This window comes from Notechis scutatus, chromosome 2 (assembly GCF_049901735.1).
Source record: "Notechis scutatus isolate UNSWTSFEM ecotype Mainland chromosome 2, rNotScu1.2, whole genome shotgun sequence".
Taxonomy (NCBI): Eukaryota; Metazoa; Chordata; class Lepidosauria; order Squamata; family Elapidae; genus Notechis; species Notechis scutatus.
Window position 1 is genome coordinate 132,592,655 of NC_142010.1, and position 22,148 is coordinate 132,614,802.

At 41.0% G+C, this 22,148-nt stretch overlaps 1 protein-coding gene across 1 annotated transcript; it reads right to left on the reverse strand.

Annotated features, from left to right (window-relative positions):
• Nucleotides 1-5,052: 5,052 nt before the first annotated feature.
• LOC113427882 (elongator complex protein 5-like) lies at nt 5,053-17,405 on the reverse strand. Its single transcript, XM_026690423.2, has 7 exons — nt 17,281-17,405; nt 15,995-16,075; nt 12,438-12,664; nt 11,112-11,293; nt 9,880-9,990; nt 7,960-8,060; nt 5,053-5,588 (listed from the first exon to the last, which is right to left on the reverse strand). The coding sequence occupies exons 1-7, from the start codon at nt 17,403-17,405 to the stop codon at nt 5,483-5,485; spliced, it is 933 nt and encodes a 310-aa protein (XP_026546208.1). The 3' UTR covers nt 5,053-5,482.
• Between the last annotated feature and the right edge of the window lie 4,743 nt (nt 17,406-22,148).

The window sequence follows — 22,148 nt, forward strand, 5'->3', positions numbered from 1 at the left end:
TTTTTGCTTTTTGTCCATTTAAATATATATATATATATATATATGTTATGGCTCCCCCGTTTGCTCCCACGTTGCTGTAAACGAGCTTCAATACGTAAGCACTGAACTATCAATGCATCCAAAGTTAAAGCCCGCTCTGCATGGACTAGCTCATCCTTGATGGCATCAGACAAGCATTCCTGGAATGCAGCCATATGAGCCGGTTCGTTCCAGTTAGAGTCCATGCACAACAAACGAAATTCTGCCACGTATTCCTGTAGTAAACGTTTCCCCTGCTTAATATCCATTAGCCGTCTGTCCACAGTTTGTACCTTAATGGGATCCTTAAACATCACCCTCATTTGTTGGAGGAAACCCTGGAAATTGTTCAATAACGGGCTATCTTGAACTAACAAGGGAGTAGCCCAATTGGCAGCCTGCCCAGTTAATAAACTAATCATAAAGCCTACTTTAGCCCGGTCGGTTGGAAAGTCTTCAGGTCTCAGAGAGATAAACAATTGGCATTGACCCATAAATGCCGGGAACCTGTCCATTTGCCCAGAAACTTTCTCTGGCATGGATACCGGGCTTTTCCTCACAGGAGGGGCAGGGGAAGCAGCAGCAGTGCTTGGTAAGCTGGAAACATAATTCAGCAATTGTGTTACCTGATTTTGAAGTGTCACGTTACTTTGCAAAAACTGAGTTATTTGTTCTTGTTGTTGCTCTACCAAACGCTGCAGTTGATTTGAATCCATCTTGCTTCAAAGATGGTTTGTTTGTGGTCAGGAACAAAAATGTTATGGCTCCCTCTTCAGAGTTCAAACAACACAAAACCAAAAGCAGCCGTTCCAAAACTTAAATCCAACAGAAAGGAGTTCTACAAGATTATATTCCACACGCCCTGTTTATCAAAACAGTCCTGGCACAAATTCTCAAAGCTCCGAGCCTCTGCTGAAAACCTCTGCACGTAATCAGTCACTTTGTTCCTGACAATCTTCCCCCACACAGCTGTGTCCTTTTATGCTCCTTGAGGCAACGTGCTAATTACTGACTCGCCCTCCTCCTTCTAACTGAGTTTGCCTCCGTAAACCACCTAGATGGGCGTGTCAATCTCCTAAATCAACGTCTGGCTTGATGCCTCCTCACAGCTTGACGTTTCAGCCTCCTTCTGGTTCTGGCATCAAGCCACGATCTTTCAGCTTCCTCGCTCGACTCTTCTGACTCATTTTGTGGATCAATTGCTGGCATGAATGAGGTCGAGGGTTCAGGCGAAGAGTGTCTGTGTGATAACCTCTCATCCCCCTGGCTCACATCTGTGTCTTCTAATAATTCAGACTCCAAATTCTCAGCAGGCTCCAGCCTTTCATCCTCAGAGTCATCAGAGTCAAAACTCACAGCAGGATCAATCCTTTCAGTCACAACATATATATATATATATATGTGTGTGTGTGTGTATGTGTATGTGTATGTATATGTATATGTATATATGTATATATGTATACACACAAATATATATATATATATATATATATATATATGTATGTATGTATGCATGTATGTATATGTTTTCTTAAGTTTTCGCGGGTACTTGTTATTCAGCTTTGTTCGGGTATTTTCCCATGTCATTATAGTTGTGCTTTTAAAGTTGTAGCAACGTTTCGGCAGAATCTCATCTGCCATCATCAGGCTTCTGTATTGTGTTTGTCTATTATATATTATACTATATATACTATATACTATAGTATATACTATATACTATACTATAGTATATACTATATACTATACTATAGTATATACTATATACTATACTATAGCATATACTATATACTATACTATAGTATATACTATATACTATACTATAGTATATACTATATACTATACTATATTAGAAACACCAATCAAGCAGAACACAGCAAACTCCAAGACCAATAAACACAGACCAAGACTCCCAACCAATCAGGATGAAGAAAAAACCATTCTGGCACAGCAGTAGGCTAGCCCCAAATTTAAAACAGAAACAGCTGTGAAAGCCTGACTCACAGACGAACACAATACAGAAGCCTGATGATGGCAGATGAGATTCTGCCGAAACGTTGCTACAACTTTAAAAGCACAACTATAATGACGTGGGAAAATACCCGAAGAAAGCTGAATGCCATACATGTAAGTACCCGCGAAAACTAAAGAAAACAAATATATATATATATTTATATATATATTCTTTTCTATAAGGGAAGCTGTCTAGATTTGCCTCAAAGTGAGCACACAACTGTGTTTCTAAACTGTGGCCACTTTTAAGACCGGTGGACTTCAACTCCCAGAATTCCCCAGCCAGCAAATGCTGGCTGGGGAATTGTGGGAGTTGGAGTCCACCCATCTTAAGAGTTCTCAAGCCTGAGAAACATTCTTCTAAGTCCGATGTTTCTATTTCCCCCCAAAGATGCAGTCAATTAAGTTGCCCACACCAGTATCTGTGCAAAAAATACATATTCCAAGGCAAAATTTTAAAATGCATGAAATGATACCAACAAAGTGATGGCTTATTGTTTTAAACTTTACAGAAGACCCACTAAGACGACTTAAAAGGATTTGGGTCTGGCCTGTCTATAGAAAAGAAGAATTAGGGGTGACATGGTAGCATGTATTTCAGTATTTGAGTGGCTGCCCCAAAGAAGAAGAGGGGGTCAATCTATTATCCAAAGCACCAGAGGACAAGACAAGAAACAACTGATGGATACTAACCAAGGAGAGAAGCAACCAGGAAATAAGGAGAAAGTTCCTAAACAGTGAGGACAGTTAACCAGTGGAACTGCTTGCCACCAGAAGTTGTGGGTGCTCCATCACTGGAGGTTCTCAAGAAGAGACTGGACAGCGGAGTTCCGGTCTTCAGCGCTTCGGGGCAGGCAGGAATCCGCGACTGTGCGCGGTTTCTGCCTGTGCTCGCTGCCCGAGTGCCCTGAGCCACCCAGCTTCAGGGCTAGCCACCTCCGTAGAAGGTGGCGAAGACAGGGGGGACCTGGCAGGGTCAAGAGATATCGCACCTCTCTTTCCTAGCCGGCTAAACCCCCTTTTCCGAAGGCAGCTGAGCGGCGGTCAGAAATGGCCGCCACATAGAAGCGCTCAGCCGGAAAAAGAAAGCGCAGGAGGAGCTGTGAAGAAGTGAAAGTGTTTTTTGCTGACCGGGATAAAGTAACAGCGAAAGTACCCTGGAACTTAAAATTTGCCAAAGATACATCGTTTCCAGAAATTTACAAGCGGCGAATGGAAGTTTAAAAGGGAAAGTTTTTCTCTTTTCACTCTCCTTCCTAACGTGACAGCGAATAGAACCGCAAGAGAAATCGGAAAACCCGCATTGGAGGTAATTAAATGCTAAAGAGATAAGGATTTCTGAACATTTTTTTTAAAAAAAACCCTTTTTTGCTGTAAGTGGGAAGGGAGAGGAAAAAAAATTGGAGCAGAATTTGAAAGTAAGGAGGAGATTGCCTAGAATTTTAAAGAGCTATTAAATATTAACAAGACTTCTAAAAGATACATTTTAACTGGAACTTTGTGACTAAACAGTAACCCCAGAAAGAGAAAGGGAAGAAAGAAGAAAGTACTAAAAGAAACAGCTTATTTGGATTGTTTGGTGATTTTGGAACTTTTGGGAACTATCTTTGATTAAAAGCACTTGGGTGATTGTTTTGGAAAAACTTTTTCTCTCTACAATGGCATCACTTGTGGATGAATTGAAAATTGAATACAAAAAATACAAAAAAGAAGAACAAGAAGGGAAAGATTCTCTTGGCACTCTTTTTCGATTTTTAGAAATGGCGGTTTGTACTTATGAAAAGCTGACTGCGCAACAGGATGAATGGGATAAAGAAGAAGCCATCTTTGATGAACAAGTGACTCTATTTGGGGAAGGAAAGGAGAAAGAGGAAAAGAAAAAGGGGACTTTAAGATTTGAAAAAACAACCAAAAAAGAGAAAAATAAGGTGAAAAGTGGATACAATGTTAGAAAACAACAGAAAGGGGGAAAGCAGAAGAAGAAAAGGGAGGTGGAGAGACAAGGGGGTAAAAAGGACAAGGAGAAGAATAAGCAAGGGAGAAAGGAAGGGATGAGAAGCCTCAATGGTGGGGAACAAGATGTAAAGAAACAAAATTCTTTTAGAGACAATGGGTAAACTTAATTGAAAAAGGGATTCTGCAAAGGTACATAAGATTGTATTTTTATATTTGTATTCAGAAATAATGTTAGGAAATTGGAAGCAACATGTAATCAAAAATGGGATAAAATATTTAGTGTAATTTAATGAAATTTTTGTGAAGAAAAAGAAGGCAATGAAATAAATGAGAGAATTGAAGTAGAAGTGGGAACATTTTAATGAAATAATGATTTAAAATATGTGATCTGGGGGGGGGATAACTATGGAAAGCATAAGTGTTCCCATAAAAGTATGATATTTAATTGAAAAGTAACATGTAAAGTGTTTAAGATATAAATGAATATTAATATTAATGATTAGATTTGTATTGGCATTGATAGTTGTTTTTAACTACATCATATACCTATAATTTTTTTTCTATAAAAAACATTGTGTAATTTTAGTATGTACTAAACAGAATCCCAATGCAAGTTATGTATTATATTAAGTATTATAAATTTAGGGGAAAGAGTTAAAGGCGTCATACTCCAATCAGTGTACAGGAGAAGTTTTGTTTAAAGAGAAAAGATAAATGGATAGCTGGAAACAGAACAGACAAAGAATAATAAGTATTATGATTTGAACTGAGATGAGATAAATAAAACTAAGAAAGTTAAAAGAGGTGAGAAGTTATATAGAAAATTGAAAATGGTAATAAGATATGGAATGGTATATAAAATGAATATGAATTTGAATTTGTGTCTGTACGAAGAGTTGTAACCCGGGATCAAGCAGCTTTCAGAAAAGATGTTCTATGTTTTTATATTTTATGTTTTGTTTGTTTGTGTACTGTCTTTGAAAATCAATACAATTGTAAAAAAAAAAAAAAAAGAAGAAGAGACTGGACAGCCATTTTTCTGGAATGGAATAGGATCTCTTGCTTGAGCAGGGGGCTGGACTAGAAGACCTCTAAGGTCCCTTCCAGCTCTGTGATTCTATTCTATTGCATTAAGAGTCGTATGGAGCCAGTCCTGTCGGCACTCAGGTAGTTTATTGGCTGTCTGGCTAGGAATCTTCCTCAAAAAGACAGTTAAACCAAATCTCTCTCCGCCATCAGCAAAGGGATCCAAACCAATTTCCTGCAGGTCACTTTCTTACTCCTGTCCTTTTTCCCAGAGGAAGCAGCAAATCTGGATTGTTCTTCTCTCTCTTTGGATGGCCCCGGGTTCCGATTTGCCCTGCCAGTCCATTCCCAGCGCCCAGACTGATTCTGTCTGCCATCATTCCCGCATTGCAGAGGAAAGCAGCTCTCCAGGAAGACGTAAAAGGATTCCAGTTCCAGATCTGGGGAAAAAATCAGCTCCCCTGTTTCTCCTTCACACATCCAAGTCATCGGGATCTTCATCATGAAAATCATCGGTGGCGTCCGGTTCGCAGTAGATTTTGCCTTCCTCTGTCGACGTCTGCAGCAGAGAGGATTTCCTGGGAGGGGAGAAGAAAGCACACACACACACACAGAGAACATAGTATTTGTCTATCTGTCTATCATCTCCCTCTCTTTCACACATCTTTATCTATTCATCCATCCATCCTCTGGAAGTGGTGGGTGCTCCTTCATGAAAACTGGAGGTTTTCATGAAGGGATTGGACAACCATTTGTCTGAAATGCTATAAGGTCTCCTGCTTGAGCAGGGGGGTGGACTAGATAGCCTTCAAGGTCCCTTCCAATCTTTTGATTCTACGGTCTATCTAACCTCCCCCCCCACCCCATCTATTTACCTACCTACGTGTTATCTATCTACGTGTCTGTCTTTCTGTCTCTGTCTATCTGTCGGTCAATTTATTTCAAGAAAAGATCCATCTATGTCAAGAAAAGCATCTATACCTATCTTTCAATAAAAGATCTATTTATCTGTCTATCGATTTCAACAAAAGATCTATTTCAAGAAAAGTATCTATGGCAGGGGTGGGATTCTACCAGTTCGCACCTATTCGCTAGAACCAGTTGTTAACATTCTAAGCAGTTAGGAGAACTGGTTGTTAGAAGAAATTACTGGCCTAATCCTGTAAGGAAGACAGGAAGGAAACATTCTGGTGTTGCTTACAGAAACTGCCTCTCCATTAACCCTTATTACACTCTTGGCAGGACTAGACTTCCTGTCTCTGGAACTTTTCTGGAGTTTTTTTTCCCCCTCCTTTGCTGGTACTTTGCTTGTGTGGAGTGACCATTCAAAGTTACAATGGCACTGAAAAAAGTGACTTATGACCATTTTTTACACTTATGGCTGTTGCAGCATCCCCACAGTCATGAGAGGCCAGGTGAGGAGATGCGTGCCTTGATGTGAGTGATATTTTAGTTGGCCACACCCAGCTAATAACATGACCACCAAACCATGTCCACCCAGTCACATGACCACCAAGCCACGCCCACCACCTAAGCAAAGCCCACAGAACTGGTTAAAATATTTTAGTCCCAACCCTGATCTATGGTACCTACCTACCTACCTACCTACCTGTTATCTATCTGTCTATGTGTCTGTCTGTCTCTGTCAATTTATTTCAGGAAAACATTCATCTATCTACTTCAAAAAAGCATCTATATCTTTCAAGAAAAGATCTGTCTATTTATCTATATCAATTTCAAGAAAAGATCTATTTCAAGAAAAGTTATCTATCTATCTATCTATCTAATCTTGAGGTTCTTAAGAAGAGATTGGACAGCCATTTGTCTGAGATGTTAGGGTCTCCTGCTTGAGCAGGGGGTTGGACTAGATGACCTCCAAGGTTTCTTCCGTCTCTGTTTCTCTGTCATTCTACTTAGTGATGACATTGATGTGCTGCCTATCTTACTAACCAAGCAACTCCTAATGGGAGGAAGAACCAAGATGCATTCGACGTAACCTCACAGAGGTGTGAGGTACTTTATTTTTTATTTATAGATTTGCATAACGCCTTTAACTATAGCCCTTAGACTTATATACCACTTCACAGAGCTTTCCAGCCCTCTCTAAGTGGCTTACAGAGTCAGCCTATTGCCCCCAACAATCTGGGTCCTCGTTTTACCCACCTTGGAAGGATGGAAGTCTGTCAACCTTGAGCCTGGTGAGATTCAATCTGTCCAATTGCAGGTAGCCGACAGGCAGCAGAAGTAGCCTGCAGTACTACACTCTCACCACTGCACCACTAGGGCTCATGTTAGTTATTACTTTTACAAATAACTTAAGGTGCAAACATATCCAACATGCCCTTCTTCCTCCTCCTCCTCTTTTCCCCACAACAACCACCCTCTGAAGTGGGTTGGGCTGAGAGGGGGACTGTCCCAGCTGGCTTTCCTGCCAAAGGTGGGACTAGAACTCACCATCTCCTGGTTATTGGCCCAAAGTCACCCAACCAGCTTTTATGCTGAAGGCAGAACTAGAATTCACATGTCCTAGTGATTGGTTCAAAGGCACCCTGCCAGCTTTCAAACTTAAGGCAGAACTAGAACTCATCTTCTCCTGCTTTCTAACTGGTGCCTTCACCACTGGGCCAAACTGGCTCTTAAGGAATGTTCCAACTGAATTTTAATATATTTTTTTAAAATATAGTTCTCCATATAAGGAATGTGCCAATTAAATCTTGGTCCATTGCACCCAAAAGCTGCCAAGTGGGCTCCGTTTAACCAAGTTTTCCCTCTATTTAAGATTTTGTATTTGTAGGTTTCTTCTCTCCTTCAACAGGGGCTTCTCTCCTTGCCAAATATTCTAAGCCACCCCCAGACGTTTTTTGCGGAGCGAGTTGGACAGCCTATAAATTTTAATATATGTTTAAATGAAATATGTGAGAGGAAACGACAAAGGGACGAAAAAAGTCCTTTTCCTCACTGAAGTGGTACGGGAGAGGCACCGATTCCCTGGCTTGGTGGTCGGCCTCCGTGAGATGCACATTGAAGGTCAGGCGGGCTGTCGGATCAACCTGGAAAGATCTCCAAGATCAATGGCGTTCGTGGATCGAAGGAAAGAAAGAAAAGATCCCCCTGTGCTAAAGGCTTAGTTTAGCCCAGTGTTTTTCAGACCTGGCAACTTTTAAGATGGGGAGGGGGGGCTTCAACTCCCAGAATTCGCCAGTCAGCCATGCAGTTGGGTTGGCAATATACAGTATAAACCAGGATAGTCATTTAATACTGTTGTATCTTTAAGAGAATGCTGTAATTGTGATTGGCTGAGGTTCCTCCGACGGCCATAAGATGGAGCCAGAAACCTGGTTTGTTCTCTTCTTGCATTTCCCTATTGCCTTTTCCCTATCATCGTTCTGCTTGGATTGCTGTGAGTCTTGCAACTGTTAGCAAACTCCGTTTACTGAACTTTGTTTATGATACTGGACTTCGTTTTTGGATTATCCCTGGACTGATTGTATTGAATACTACCTGCTTTAACCGTGTATGATTTGGACTGTTTGTTGGACTTTGTTTACCCGTTTACTGGAAGTAAAACCTACATTTTACTATTCAGTGTATCTGTATGCTGGTTGTGTGTTATTCAACACCACTCTCACTATGTTTTCCTGAGTGCACTCATTCTCTTAACAGGGAATACCTCAACAATGCCTATTTTTCTTTTCTTTTTCTTGTATCCCTTTAAAGCAGAGAGATTGCAGTGGAAGGGATTGTAAGAGAGCAAGCAGGCCACAATGGGTGTACATGTCAAAAGGAGTGTGTTTGTGCCAGGGAATTCTGGGAGTCAAAGTCTACCCATTTCAAAGTTGCCAACTTTGAAAAACCCTAAAGAAGAGAAGGAACATGGATGATTGAAGGGCGATCCCAAGGAAGGCAGGGTGGATTCATTCTCCAAAACTTTCAAAGGTAGGACACAAACCAACAGGTGGACAGGTTTTGGAGTGGAGGGGTCCAAATTTGAAATAAGGAGAAATAATATCCTGTCTGTCTGTCAGAACATTGAAGGAATGGAAGAACTTCCTTTCTGGAATTATGGATGCTCCATCGCTGGATGATTCCAAGCAAAGATTGGACAGCCATTCGTCTGAGATGGTGTAAGATCTCCTGACTTGAGACCTAGGGGCTGGACTAGAACAGAGGTCGCCAAACGAGCCACAGAATCAGTGCCAACTCATTCGAACAACCACCTTGCTTAGCAATGGGAATTCTGGTCCCCTATGGTGGCCGTTAAGTCAACAATGTTGCATTATTTCTAAAATATCTGCTTCTATTGCATTACTAGCTCGATCCCCATGCTTCGCTACGAAACTATGCGGTGGAGCTTAGTTTTTGGGGAGGAAAATAAGGGGGGAAAATTCTGCCTCTGCCTACCAGCATCTATCGTATTCATCTGGCTAGCATCCTGTCAGTGTGTGAGAGAGTTGAGGGCTGTTTGGAAACTGAAAGAGTATTTGCTGGGTGAGCAAGGAGACAGCAAGGAGCCTAGGCATGGCTTAGCTCAACTGTTGTATACTAAAGCTACTTGCTGCTGTGAAACTGAAACTCCTCTCCTCTGCTTGTGTTTTGCATTTGGAAGAGATTTGTTTTTTTCAGATGGGGAGGGGGAGTAGAACTCCTTAGCATCAGAGTGTGTTATAATAATAATATAGGAAATACTCTAAATGCTCTGATGGTCATTTGGAAAAATCCTTTCTTAGTGAGCCCCTAGAAGCCAAGAGGAACAGACGTGCCCATTCCTGGATTTCTTTGTCCCTGACAAAGAGCCCACCTGAATCCCCACCACCACCAACAAACCAAACTCTGCTCCCAATTCATCTGTCAGAAGCCCGAGGCACGTGCCGCAATGGGTTCCCGTCCTCCTTCTGCCTCATCCTCTCTGGAAATGCCTTTCGGTGGCAGCTCGCTGAGGAATTTGAACCCGAACCTGGGGAGGATGCTGAAGAGCTCCGTCTGGGGAGGGAAGGGCAAGAATGAGTGTGGGGGGGAGGTGAAGGGGAAGCACGAATCTTCCACTCACTCACAGGTAGTCCTTGACTTATGACCACTGTGGAGTCCAACGTTTCCATCAGTAAGTGAATCAGTTTACTGAATGGGGCCCCGTTCGACAGCCGCTGAGTGAATCCCTGCAGCTGTTCAGTTAATAACGCAGTCCGTCTTCCCTGTCGACTTTGCGACACGGCGACCATCATAAACATGAACCACTTGCCAAGCCACTGAGTTTTGATCCCGTGACCTTAGGGACGCTGCAACGGTCGTTACATGTGTTAAAATGGCTGAGTCCCTTTTTTTTCGGTGCCATTGTAAGTTCGAACAACACTAAAGGTTGCAAGTTGTATTACCATTGAAGGAACTCAGGTTTTGCGTCCCCACGCAATCTTGTAGATTGAGGGGTGGGGGGGTGTCCAACCTTGGCAGCTTTTAAGACCTGCGGACTTCAACTCCCAGAATTCCTCAGCCAGCATGGCCGCTATCTTGTGTGGGGGGAGGGCAAGCTGGAATGCTAGTCCTCATGGTTACAATTGAGGTGCTTCCAAGCAAGAGGGGTGGCAAATAAATTTAATAATTAAATAGTGAAAAAACTGCCATTCAGCCTCCATCCAGGGAGGCCCAAATGCCCAGATGGCATTTTATTTTTTATTTTTTTATGATACAATATTGAGAAACTATTTCAAGGGCATCTCAAGCAATTGATGGCCTTAAGCAATTAATCTCAAGGTCTATCATCTATTATAGATCTATGTTCCTATGCATATCTACCTCTATCTACCTTTCCTTCCTTCCTTTTCTTCTTCTTCCTATCTCGTTCCTTCCTTTTCTTCTCCCCATTTTCCTTTCCTTTTTCTTCCTTTTCTCCTTCCTTCCTTCCATCCTTCCTAGCAACCTACCTACCTACCTATCATCTATCAGCCAGGAAGAAAAGAACAGGGTGAAAGGCGAAATTCCATTTCTTCCTCATACATTTAACGTCGGATGAAAAGACGTTTCCCTGCATTTCTGACCCCAGAACCGAGCTTTTGCCGCCTGCGCTGCCTTTGCCGTGGGTCAAAGCAGCCCTACCTGGACCCTCTCACCTTCTGCAGAAGCCGGTTCCCCCTCTTCCTATGGAGGACGACAGTGGTTTGGGGTCTCCCCTCCTCACCCTGTCCCGGCTGCAGGGCTATCACCAGGCGGGCCAGGGCCTTCAGCACATCCAGCTGGGCCGACAGGTGCAAATCCCTGTGGACGAGGGCCACAATCCAGACAATTTTCAGCCCTGCGGAGGAAAGGAGGTTTTGGAGGAAACCCCAAGGCGGCTCGTTCCTTCAAGCGGCCTCAGGATTCCCTCAGACCTTGAGGAGATTCACTGGGAAGAGAGGAACAGAACCGGGCAGTGGCTGAATCCTGACACAAGGGAAGTAAGTCCAAAAACTTCCTTGTGGAGTAAACTATCTGTCTGTCCGTCTGTCTTTCTGTCTTTAATCAATTATAATAGATCTATGTATCTATGGAGCCTTGGTGGCGCAGTGGTTAGAGTGCAGTACTGCAAGCTACTCCTACTGCAATTTGGCAGTTCAAATCCCACCAGGCTCAAGGTTGACTCAGTCTTCCATCCTTCCAAGGTGGGTAAAATGAGGACCCAAATAGTTTTGAGAGGGCTGTAAAGCACTATAAAGCGGTATATAAGTCTGTTACTGCTCTCTCTCTCTCTCTCTCTACACACACAGAGAGTATACCTATCTACCTCTCTTTCTTCCTTCCTTCTTACCTACCATCTATCTCTCTAAGAAATCTATCTATCTATCATCTATCTATCTATCTATCTATCTATCTATCTATCTATCTATCTATCTATCTATCTATCATCTATCTATAGCACTTACTTATATACTGCTTTACAGTGCTTTACAAGCTTCTCTAAGCAGGTTTACAGAGTCAGCCTCTCGCCCCCAACAGTCTGGGTCCTCGTTTTACCCACCTTGGAAGGAGGGAAGGCTGAGTCAACCTTGAGTCAGTCAGGTTTGAACTGCTGGCAGTGGCAGAGAAAGAAAGAAAAGAAAAGAAAAGAAAAGAAAAGAAGAAAAGAAAAGAAAAGAAAAGAAAAGAAAAGAAAAGAAAAGAAAAGAAAAGAAAAAAAGAAAGAAAGAAAGAAAGAAAGAGAAGGGAGGGAGGGAGGGAGGGAAGGAAGGAAGGAAGGAAGGAAGGAAGGAAGGAAGGGAAGGAAGGAAGGAAGGAAGGAAGGAAGGAAGGAAGGAAGGAAGGAAGGCTGAGTCAATCTTGAGCCTGGTGAGATGCGAACTGCCAAATTGCAGGCAGCTGGCAGTCAGCAGAAGGAGTCCTGCAGTACTGCTTCCAAACCACTGCAGCACCGAGGCTCAACCTCCCCATTCTTCCCTCCCCACACACCCCTCTTCGCTCACCAGCCGCATTCGCTCTCCTGGGCAGCTGTGCCAGCACCTGGCAGACGGAGGGAAAGGGAAGGCGAAGGAGCAGCCAGCTGAGGGAATCCAGTACCAGTGTGGTGGATCCCCATGAGGTGGTGGCCAGGCGGGATGCCAATTCCGAAGCGGACAATTCCCCCAGGGTCAGGCCGCTGCCCCTCCCGGACCAGCCCAAGGGTTCGGGGAAAGCATCTTGAAACGATATCCTGGAAGGAAGCACATTACAGGCAGTCCACACATCGAACCCCACATTTCTGCTTGCTAAGCGAGACATGTGTGAAGTATTTGACCCATTTTATGACCTCTCTGGCCACGTTGTTAAGTGAAGCACGGCTGAAAGTATAAGGCGGCCACGAGGATGCTAAAAACAGTTGTGTGAAAAACCTGGTCACAGGTCAATTTTTTTCCAGTGCTCAACGGTCACTCAAGAAATGGTTGTTAACCAATAAAAGATAATATTCATTGCTCGGGGTTGAAATAAGGAATCCTCGGTGGTCTCTGAGCTTGGTTGCTTCCCTGGAGACGTTTCATGACCCAGCTATTATTATTATTTTTTTATAAACAAGTTTTATTTTCAAGACAAACAATACATAGATACACATAAAACAAAACATAAAAGCATAAAAAATCTCTTATCTGAAAGTTGCTTAGTCCCGGGTTAAAACTCTTGGTACAGACACAAATTCAAATTCATATTCATTTTACATACCATTTCATATCTTATTAACATTTTCAGTTTTCTATATGTCTTCTCCTCTCCTTTAAATTTTCTCAATTTTATTTTATTTATCTCCTCTCAATTCATATCATAATATTTATTATTCTTTGTCTGTTCTATTCCAGCCAGCCCTTTATTTTCCTTCTTTAAAAAAAAGAAAAAACTTCTCCTGTACACTATATGGAGTATGATGCCTTTATCTCTTTCCCCTACATTTATAATACTTAATATAAAACACATGACATATATTGGGATTCTGTCTGGTACATTCTAAAATTATATTATCAAAAATAATACAAATCTATTCATTAGTATTAATATTCATTCATATCTTAAACATTTAAATCATTACTTTTCAATTAAATCACATACTTTTATGGGAGCCCTATTTTCCATAGTTATATATTATATCCCTCATCATATATTATAGCTCATTATTTCGTTAAAAAGTACCTCCTTCTACTTCAATTCTCATTTCACAAGAAATTTTGCTAGTATACCATATTCTAATCATTAATATTAACAATCATTTATATCTTAAACATTTTATCCATTTCAATTAAATATCATGCCTTTGTGGGAACACTTATGCTTTTCAAAAATTATTACCCTCCCCCCACATCACAATCTTGAATCATGTTTCATTACAGTACTCCCTTTTCTTAACCAAAAATTTCACTAATTTATGTTAAATATTTTATCACATTTTAGGTTACATATTGTTTCTAATTTTCTATGTTTACTTCTAAATACAAGTATAAAAATGCAGTCTTATGTACCTTTCTAGAATCCCTTTAACCATAAAGCTTATCCATTATCTCTAAAAAAAATTTGCTTCTTAACATCTTGCTCCCCACCATTAGGACTTCTCATCCCTTCCTTTCTTTCTTGTTTCTTCTTCTCCTTGTCCTCTTTAACCCCTTGTCTCTCCACCTCCCTTTTATTCTGCTTTCCCCCTTTCTGTTGTTTCTTAACATAATGTCCCCTTTTCACCTTATTCTTCTCTTTTTGGGCTATTTTTCCAGATCTTAAAGACCTTTTTCCCTTTTTCTCTTGCTTTTTCTCTTCTCCAGTCAAAGTCATTTGTTCATCAAAGATGGCTTCTCCTTCTTCTTTGTCCCCATCATCCTCATTCTGCTTCACATAAGTATAAACCGCCATTTCTAAGTATTGAAAAATAGTGTCAAGACCATCTTCCCTCCTTGTTTTTCTCTTTCAAATTTTTGATATATAAGTTCCAATTCATCCATAGATGATGCCATTGTGTAGAGAAAAAGTTTTTCCAAACAACCACCCAGATGATTTAATCAGAAGTAATTTCCAAAGGTTCCAAAGTCACCAAACAATCCAAACAGACTATTTCTTTTAGATACCTTCTTCTTCTTCACTTTCTCTTTCTGGGGTTAAAGTAATCACAAATCCTTTTCAAATATATTTTTTGGAAGTTTTTAAACTCTTTGTAATTCTAGGCAATCTTCTCCTTATTTTCAAATTTTGCTCTAATTCTTTTTTTTCACTCTCCCTTCCCACTCACAGCCAAAAAGGTTTTTTGTTTTTTTCCGCTGTCACTTTAGGAAGGAGAGTAGAACAAAGAAAAACTTTCCCCTTTAGAATATTTGCAGCTTAAAACTCTCACAGGGAACAATATATACTTAGCAGCCTTCAAGATTCCAGGTCATTTTCTCCCGTCTTGTCCCGGTTAGAATCAACTTTCACTTTTCTTTCAGCTTCCTCCCTCCTGCACCTGCTTGTCCGGCTGCAGCTTTCTTCGTGGCGGCCATTGCTGACCGCCGTTCCTCCGCCTCGGGAAAAGGGGTTTAGCCGGCTGGGGAGGGGTTTGCGACACCCCAAACCCCTTGCCGGATCCCCCTGTCTTCAGCTGCCTCTGCGGGGCAGCTATATCCCCAGATCCAAATGGATCGGGGGAACCTTGGCGGTGAACGCAGCAGGGATCGCGACGGTCGCGAATCCCTGCCGCCGCCGAAAGGTTGCAAACCGGAAGTCCCCATGACCCAGCTATTATTGTATACCTTGCTGGCTGTGTACCGCACACTGAACCACAAAGTAAGTGACCCACACAAATCCCAGAAAGCTGAGTGGACGAAGCACAGCTCAACATCAGCAAGAACCAGAGGTCTTTTTGCAAATGTTACGGACTGGCTCACAGTGGGCAGCCAAAAAAGCCAATGCAATCCTAAATTGCATTAACAGAGGCATACAATCCAATTCAAGGGAGGTATTAATACCACTCTGTAAAGCCTTAGTTAGACCACACCTAGAGTATTGCATCCAGTTTTGGTCACCACCCTATAAAAAAGATGTTGAGACTCTGGAAAGAGTGCAGAGAAGAGCAACCAGGATGATGAGGGGACTGGAGGATAAAACATAGGATGCAGGAACTTGGCCTGGCTAGTCTAGGGAAGAGAAGGACCAGGGGAGACAGGAGAGCATCTTCCAATATTTGAGGGGCTGCCACAGAGAGGAGGGGGAGTCAAGCTATTTTCCAAGGCACCTGAAGGCCAGACAAAGAATAATGGATGGAAACTGAACAAGGATTCAACCTGGAAATAAGGAGGAATTTTCTGACAGTGAGAATAATCAACCAATGGAACAGAAGTTGCCTTCAGAAGTTGTGGGAGCTTCATCCCTGGAGGCTTTCAAGAAGAGATTGGATTGCCCTCTGTCAGAAATGGTGTAGGGCCTCCTGCTTTGGCAGGGGGGTTGGACTAGATGACCTCCAAGGACCCTCCCGATTCTGTTCATGTGCTTTCAGATTTTTCCCACATACAAACACAAGCACACACACACATATACTTACCGGGAGGTCACTTCAGTGCTCAGCCCAACCTTGAATTCCAATTCTGGGAGCTCAAAGCTGAGAACGTGGATGGACTCTGCCCTAGAGAGAAAAAAATCAAGCTGTTGTTACAGCAACCATGTTCACACTCCTAAATGGAAAAAAAAACATTTTGGTCCCGGCAACCAAATGTAGGCTAGTTCGCTCTATCGTGTGCCACGTAGCAACCTCTGGTTGTAAAAGCTAGACTTTAAAAAAAGCAAAATGGGAAGAAAAAACAACTCGTTTGAACTGGAGGGGTGCCTGCATAGTCCTTGGACAAGCAACTACTGGAACATAGGTCCCTGGAAGGCAAAATCACCGGAGAAAGCAATTGTGATGCCAACAATTGACAATTGGGGTGCCTTTCTTGGCTACTGTGCATTTTAATTCGTACATCGGTACAAGGTGTAGCCAAGGGAAGACAAAACTGTTGTGGTTCGCCAGCAGCCGGTGCAGACGGCAGTGGAATCGGACAGTGGGGAAGAAAGGGGACCAGTCGGGAAATCTGGGGAGGACTCGGACGAGGGTCCTGCATCCGATGCAAAGATGGGGCCAAGACCATCTGAAAGTGGGGTGCTGCCTCCGGAGCCTCCAGTCTGGCAGCAGTGAGGAAGAGGAACAGAGGGAGCCTGTTCCCAGTGTGCGCATGCACAGAGCTGCTAGAAGGCGAGAGCAGCTGAAGCAAAAGGGACAACTCAGGAGTAAGGCTGGGAGGTGATTGCCCTTCCCGTAAGGTATAAAGGACAGGCAAAGGTGAAGAAACCTCTGCAGAAAGCAAGGTAGTTCCCTCTGTTCGGATTAATCCTTGAAGGTCTGTGTGGACTTCGTACTTCAGTTGGTTGTTTTTTTTTACATTTCATTTGGCACTTTAGTTGTTGGCAGCAATTCAAAGGAGAGAAAGGTGGGTGCTTATCTCGAGGAACTCTTTGGGACTCATTACAGGCTGGGAATGAACATAATTCCCAGCCGTTGAAATAAAACAAGCGTGTGCTTAATTACGGTCTCAGGAAGCCTTGGTCAGAACAGAAACTTCCTATGTTCTCCCAGAGCTACCTCTGGTTGTGAAAGTTGGACCTTAAAAAAAGCAAGACGGGAAGAAAATCGGCTTGTTTGAGCCGGGATGCTGGAGAAAGTGCCTGCAGGTGAGTCCCAGTGAGGGGGCAGCCAATCTATGGGCTGGCATCAAGCATTGGAGGTCATTTTGCCAAGCCACATGGGTGGCATATACATTCGATACAGTGATAAATTGGGAGTCTCCCACTCACCGCTGGGCGGCAGCTGTGATGAAGCTCTTCAGCAGGGAGCGGCCTTCACAAGCAACTGAATCTGCCAGAAGGAAAAAGTGAAGTCGAGTCTTTTGGGTTGAGTCTCTTGGTTCGGTTTTAAGCATCGTTCTTAATAATATTTCAATCCAGTGTTCTTTTTAACCTTCTATTTTTTTTGCAAGTTTCTCAGAGTCACCTTGTTAAGGGAGACGGGCGGCATAAAACTTTGCAATATTAATGTTAGGGATATACACCCTAGCAGAATGTGCACGGTAGTCAGGCAGGCAGGCAGATATGTGAAATAAACGTTGTTGTAGCTTACACTCAGTAAATCAGATACACTGTGCCAGTTAAATAGTTTTTATTCCAGTAAGAGTTATAGCATAGTCAAACAGTCCATATATCATACACTTAGTTCAGTCCGTCCGGGGATTATCCATTAGCAAAGTCCAGTGTCGAAAAAGAGGTCAGGAAACTTACAAATAATCAGTCCAGTAATATATCTCTTTTTGCAGTAGAGATATGAAGAAAATCAAACCTCTTTTCTTCGTTCAGCAATAGCAGGGAAAACACGCAGTTATCACCATCAATCCATCATTGTCAGCAATCCAGTAAAAGCCAGCAAACAGTGAGCTCTCTTGCTCCCTCTTATGGTGATTTTACAACCGCACCCAAAATACATGGTCTGCATTTAAAGTGACACACACAATCATAGTCTATATATATTATTTTACCCAAACTAAGTTAGGTAACCTATGTTATTCCTAACATTCTCCCCTTTTGGGTAATATAATAACATACATATCTATTTACAACTTTAACCCATAGTTTTCACAACTTTCGTTGTGCTTTACTGCACCTTGGGCTTTTGTAAACTGATCAGCAAAATTTTCTTCAGTCATGCAATATTCCAATCTTATTAAACCATTTTTTACAGATTGCCTTACATTCAAATATCTAAGATCAGTATGCTTAGATCTCGTTTTTACAGCAATATTTGTAGCCAACCGTATGGCTGCTTGATTGTCCTCATAAACTACAATAGAATCATTAACAGTTATTCCCATATCTAATAACAACTGTTTATACAGAATTAAATCAGTACATAACAAAGATAGACATGAAAATTCTGCTTCCATTGTGGACATACTTATGTGTTGCTGTCTAATTGACCTCCAACCAATCAGTGCTTTACCTAATAGTATAGCCATACCTGAAGTTGATTTCCTAGTGTTTATGTCTGTTGCAAAACTTGCATCAGCACATGCACTTAAAATCAAATCATCTTTTGGCTCCAAATACAATGCATAGTGCATTGTCTTTTTAAGATACCTTAATATACGCTTTAGCGCTTGCCAGTGACATTCAGTGGGTTCAGCGTTGAATCTTGCCAATTGATTAACGCCATATGCAATGTCTGGCCTTGACCAATTACTAATATACGATAAACTACCAATTAATGACTGATAAATAGTCTTATCAAATTTTGAACTTTGAGCATCAGTTCAGCAAAATTCCTGACTCATTGGAGTTTTTGCCGGCTTACAAAGTTCCATTTTATACGTTTTTAGCAATTGGTAAATTTTATCTTCTTGAGATATCTTAAAGCCACTATTGGTTTTGTTTATTGTCAATCCTAGATATTGTCTTATCTCTCCTAATTGCTTTAATTTTATCCTCTTACCTAATAATAATATTATTTCAGTAGCTTCATTATTAGTCTTTGTAATTAAAGCAATATCATCTGTAAACAACAATAATAATGACACTATTCCATTAGTCTCTCTCTTAAATAAACATGGATCAGCTAAACCTGCTTTAAACCCTATATTGTTTAACTCCTTAACAATATATTGGTTCCATTCATAACCAGATTGCTTTAATCCATAGAGACTCTTTTTAAGTTTCCAACAGTCATTATTAGTTTTATTATCCTTAATACCTACTGGTTTCCTTAAATATATAGTGTGCTGCAATGGTGCATGCAGATAGGCAGTTTCTACATCTAAATGATTTATGATATAGTTTTTCTTAGCTGCCCACACTAAAGCTGCTCTCAAGGTTGTTGCCTTTAAATTCGGTGCAAATACTTCATCATAATCACATGCAGTTTGATTAAATCCTTGAGCTACCAACCTAGCCTTATGGGTAACAGTCCCATTTTTACCAGTTTTTAATTTAAATATCCATTTGCAGCCAATGGACTTTTCACCTGGAGGTAATTTGGCATTTTCATATACTTCCATTTGTTTTAATGAATTTAATTCCTTCTCCATTGCCTTATGCCAATTTTCCTGTTCCTTTGCAGGATACATCCTAAGTTCTTCAACAGTAGTTGGAACTTTACTAACTTGGCAAACTACACTTGCTTGGTACCTGTCAGGTGGTCTGGTTACACGTGTAGAACGTCTAGGTATTACACGGCTTACAGGTGGACTTTCATGTACTACCTGTTCCTCGTTATCTATTTCTTCCTCTTCTGGTATTTCTTCCTGTTCTGGTCCTATATGCTCTTCATGTACTTCCTCTTTAATTGCGCTCTTCTTATTACTGATTTGTACTTTTGGTCTTTTGTAGGTTTCTATGATTACTTCCTTACTTGAATCTTGCTCCAGTTTTTCCCATCCTACATGTTCAAGGAATTGTGCACTAGCACTACAGTAAACTCTAGATGTACCTTTTTCCCAGAATCTGTATGATTTGTGATTAGATTCATAACCTACAAAGAATAACCTTTTAGCCCTATGCTGCCCCTTGTGTCTCAGTTGTGTAGGAATATGCACCCATGCTGGTGCTCCAAATGTATGCATGTAGCTTAGGTCAGGTTTTCTGCCATGCCACCGTGTGAATGGTAATTCACCTGTTGTTGAGTTAACAACATTATTCAATATATGATTACCACATATTATTGCTTCTCCCCACAAAGTTTCAGGCAGTCCTGAATCTGACAGCATAGTACGAGCCATTGCTTGTATTGTTTGGCCTCGTCTTTCTATAAAGGCATTATGTTGTGGCCTATATGGTGCAGACTTTTTATGTTCAACACCTGCCATCTTCAGTCTGTTTTGGAATTTATTGTTTATAAATTCCGTACCATTATCAGTTATAAGAGTTACTAATTTCCTTTTAGTTTTTCTTTCTGCAAATTTAAGCCAATTAAAGAAATTCTGATATGTTTCCGTTTTACTCTTCATTAAATAACAGAAACCATATCTGGAATAATGGTCCATTATACTTAGTATATAACGAACACCTCCCACACTTGGTTTTTTAGGACCTATAATATCAGCAAATACGACCTCTAGAGGTTCCTTTGTCTTAAATCCATTAATTCTATTTGCTGGTATTACCTTGCTTTTTTCTTGACTGCAAGCATTGCAGTGCAAATAATTACTGCAAGGCTTCAGTTTTATACCTTTAGATAGTTCTACCGTTTGTTTAAGCATTTTAAAATTTATATGCCCTAAACGTCTGTGTAACAAATGTATGCACTCATCATGAGGTTTAACATTATTATATACTGTGTTAGCTACCTCTAATGAATTATCATTTAACACATACAATTCACCTTTTAAAGTTGCAGTCACTTTTTTACCTTCTTTTTCAATTATGCAACTTTCTCCCTTAAAGGTAATTACATAACCTAGTTTAACCAAAACTCTAACTGAAAGCAAATTAAACTTAAGTTGTGGTACATATAACATTTTTACATTTTCTCTTATGCAAGAACAATATGCTATACCTTCACCTTTAGCTTTCAGTTTCCAGCCATTAGCTAACGATATCTGCTGTGAACTTGTGGACATCTTAACAAATCTTTTCTTATCTTTCGTTATGCAGTGCGATGCTCCACTATCTACAACCCATAAATTATTATTCACAGTTTCGTTGCTATACATGGCTAACTCAAAGCATTTTTTATCCTTTTGATGCCTTTTAGCATTCTGGCTGGCATTTTGGCTTCTTGCTTTCTTGCAGAATCTAGCCAAATGTCCTTTTCCTCCACAATTAAAGCATTTTCTAATTGTATATGCTGACGAAGATATTTTCTCTTCTTCACATTGTGGTTGTTCCCTTCTGAGTTGATCCCTTTCAAGCCTTCTCCTGGCTTCTTCAATTAATCTGCCAGTAATGTCAGTTAATGTGAGGTTATCTTTTGGCAATACTTCAAGTGAAGTTACATAGTCATCATAACTCTCATCTAACGAAGACAAAATTATATAAACTTGATGTAGTTCTGTGAAGATAAGTTCTTTTTCATGTAGTTCCTGAAAAATTCTCTTCATTGTGTTTATATGATTCAGCATGTCTCCATTCTTTTGAAGATGTGTTCTGAACAGCTTTCGTGTAAGATTTATATGTGCTCCTACACTGTCTCGAACATAAATCTTCTTTAAATTCTCCCAACATTTCGCAGCTGTTTCTTCTCCATGAATATGGACAAGTTGCTGGTCAGAGAGTGTCAGTCCTATTATACAGAGAGCTTGCTCATTCTTCAGTTGATATTCTTGTATTTTCTGGGCATCATCCTCATCCTCTGGATCCCATGCATCTACTTCTGGTGGGTTTTGTATTATATTCCACAAACCTTGTCTGCGTAGAAGTACGCTGCATTTCATAGACCATGAAACATAGTTTGTTCCATCCAGTTTGGATATTAGAGACAAACTTTGTAAATTGACTTGTGCCATCTTTTTCTGGATATTAAACTATAATTAATAAAACACAGCTGTCTGTTTACAGTATTGTGTAACTACACAAACTCTCACTTTATATAAGCCTGTTATATCCTGGTTAGTCTGACTGCGCAGCGGAAGCGTGCTGGGCCCATAACCAGTGTTAGGGATATACACCCTAGCAGAATGTGC

Coding starts and splice junctions, on each gene's coding strand:
- LOC113427882 (XM_026690423.2), bottom strand. CDS start 17,405: ATGCTTAAAACCGAACCAAGAGACTCAACCCAAAAGACTCGACTTCAC. Junction 11,294..12,437: donor CAGGAGAGCGAATGCGGCTG/GTGAGCGAAGAG, acceptor TTTCCTCCGCAG/GGCTGAAAATTGTCTGGATT. Junction 8,061..9,879: donor GAGGACGGGAACCCATTGCG/GCACGTGCCTCG, acceptor AGATCTTTCCAG/GTTGATCCGACAGCCCGCCT.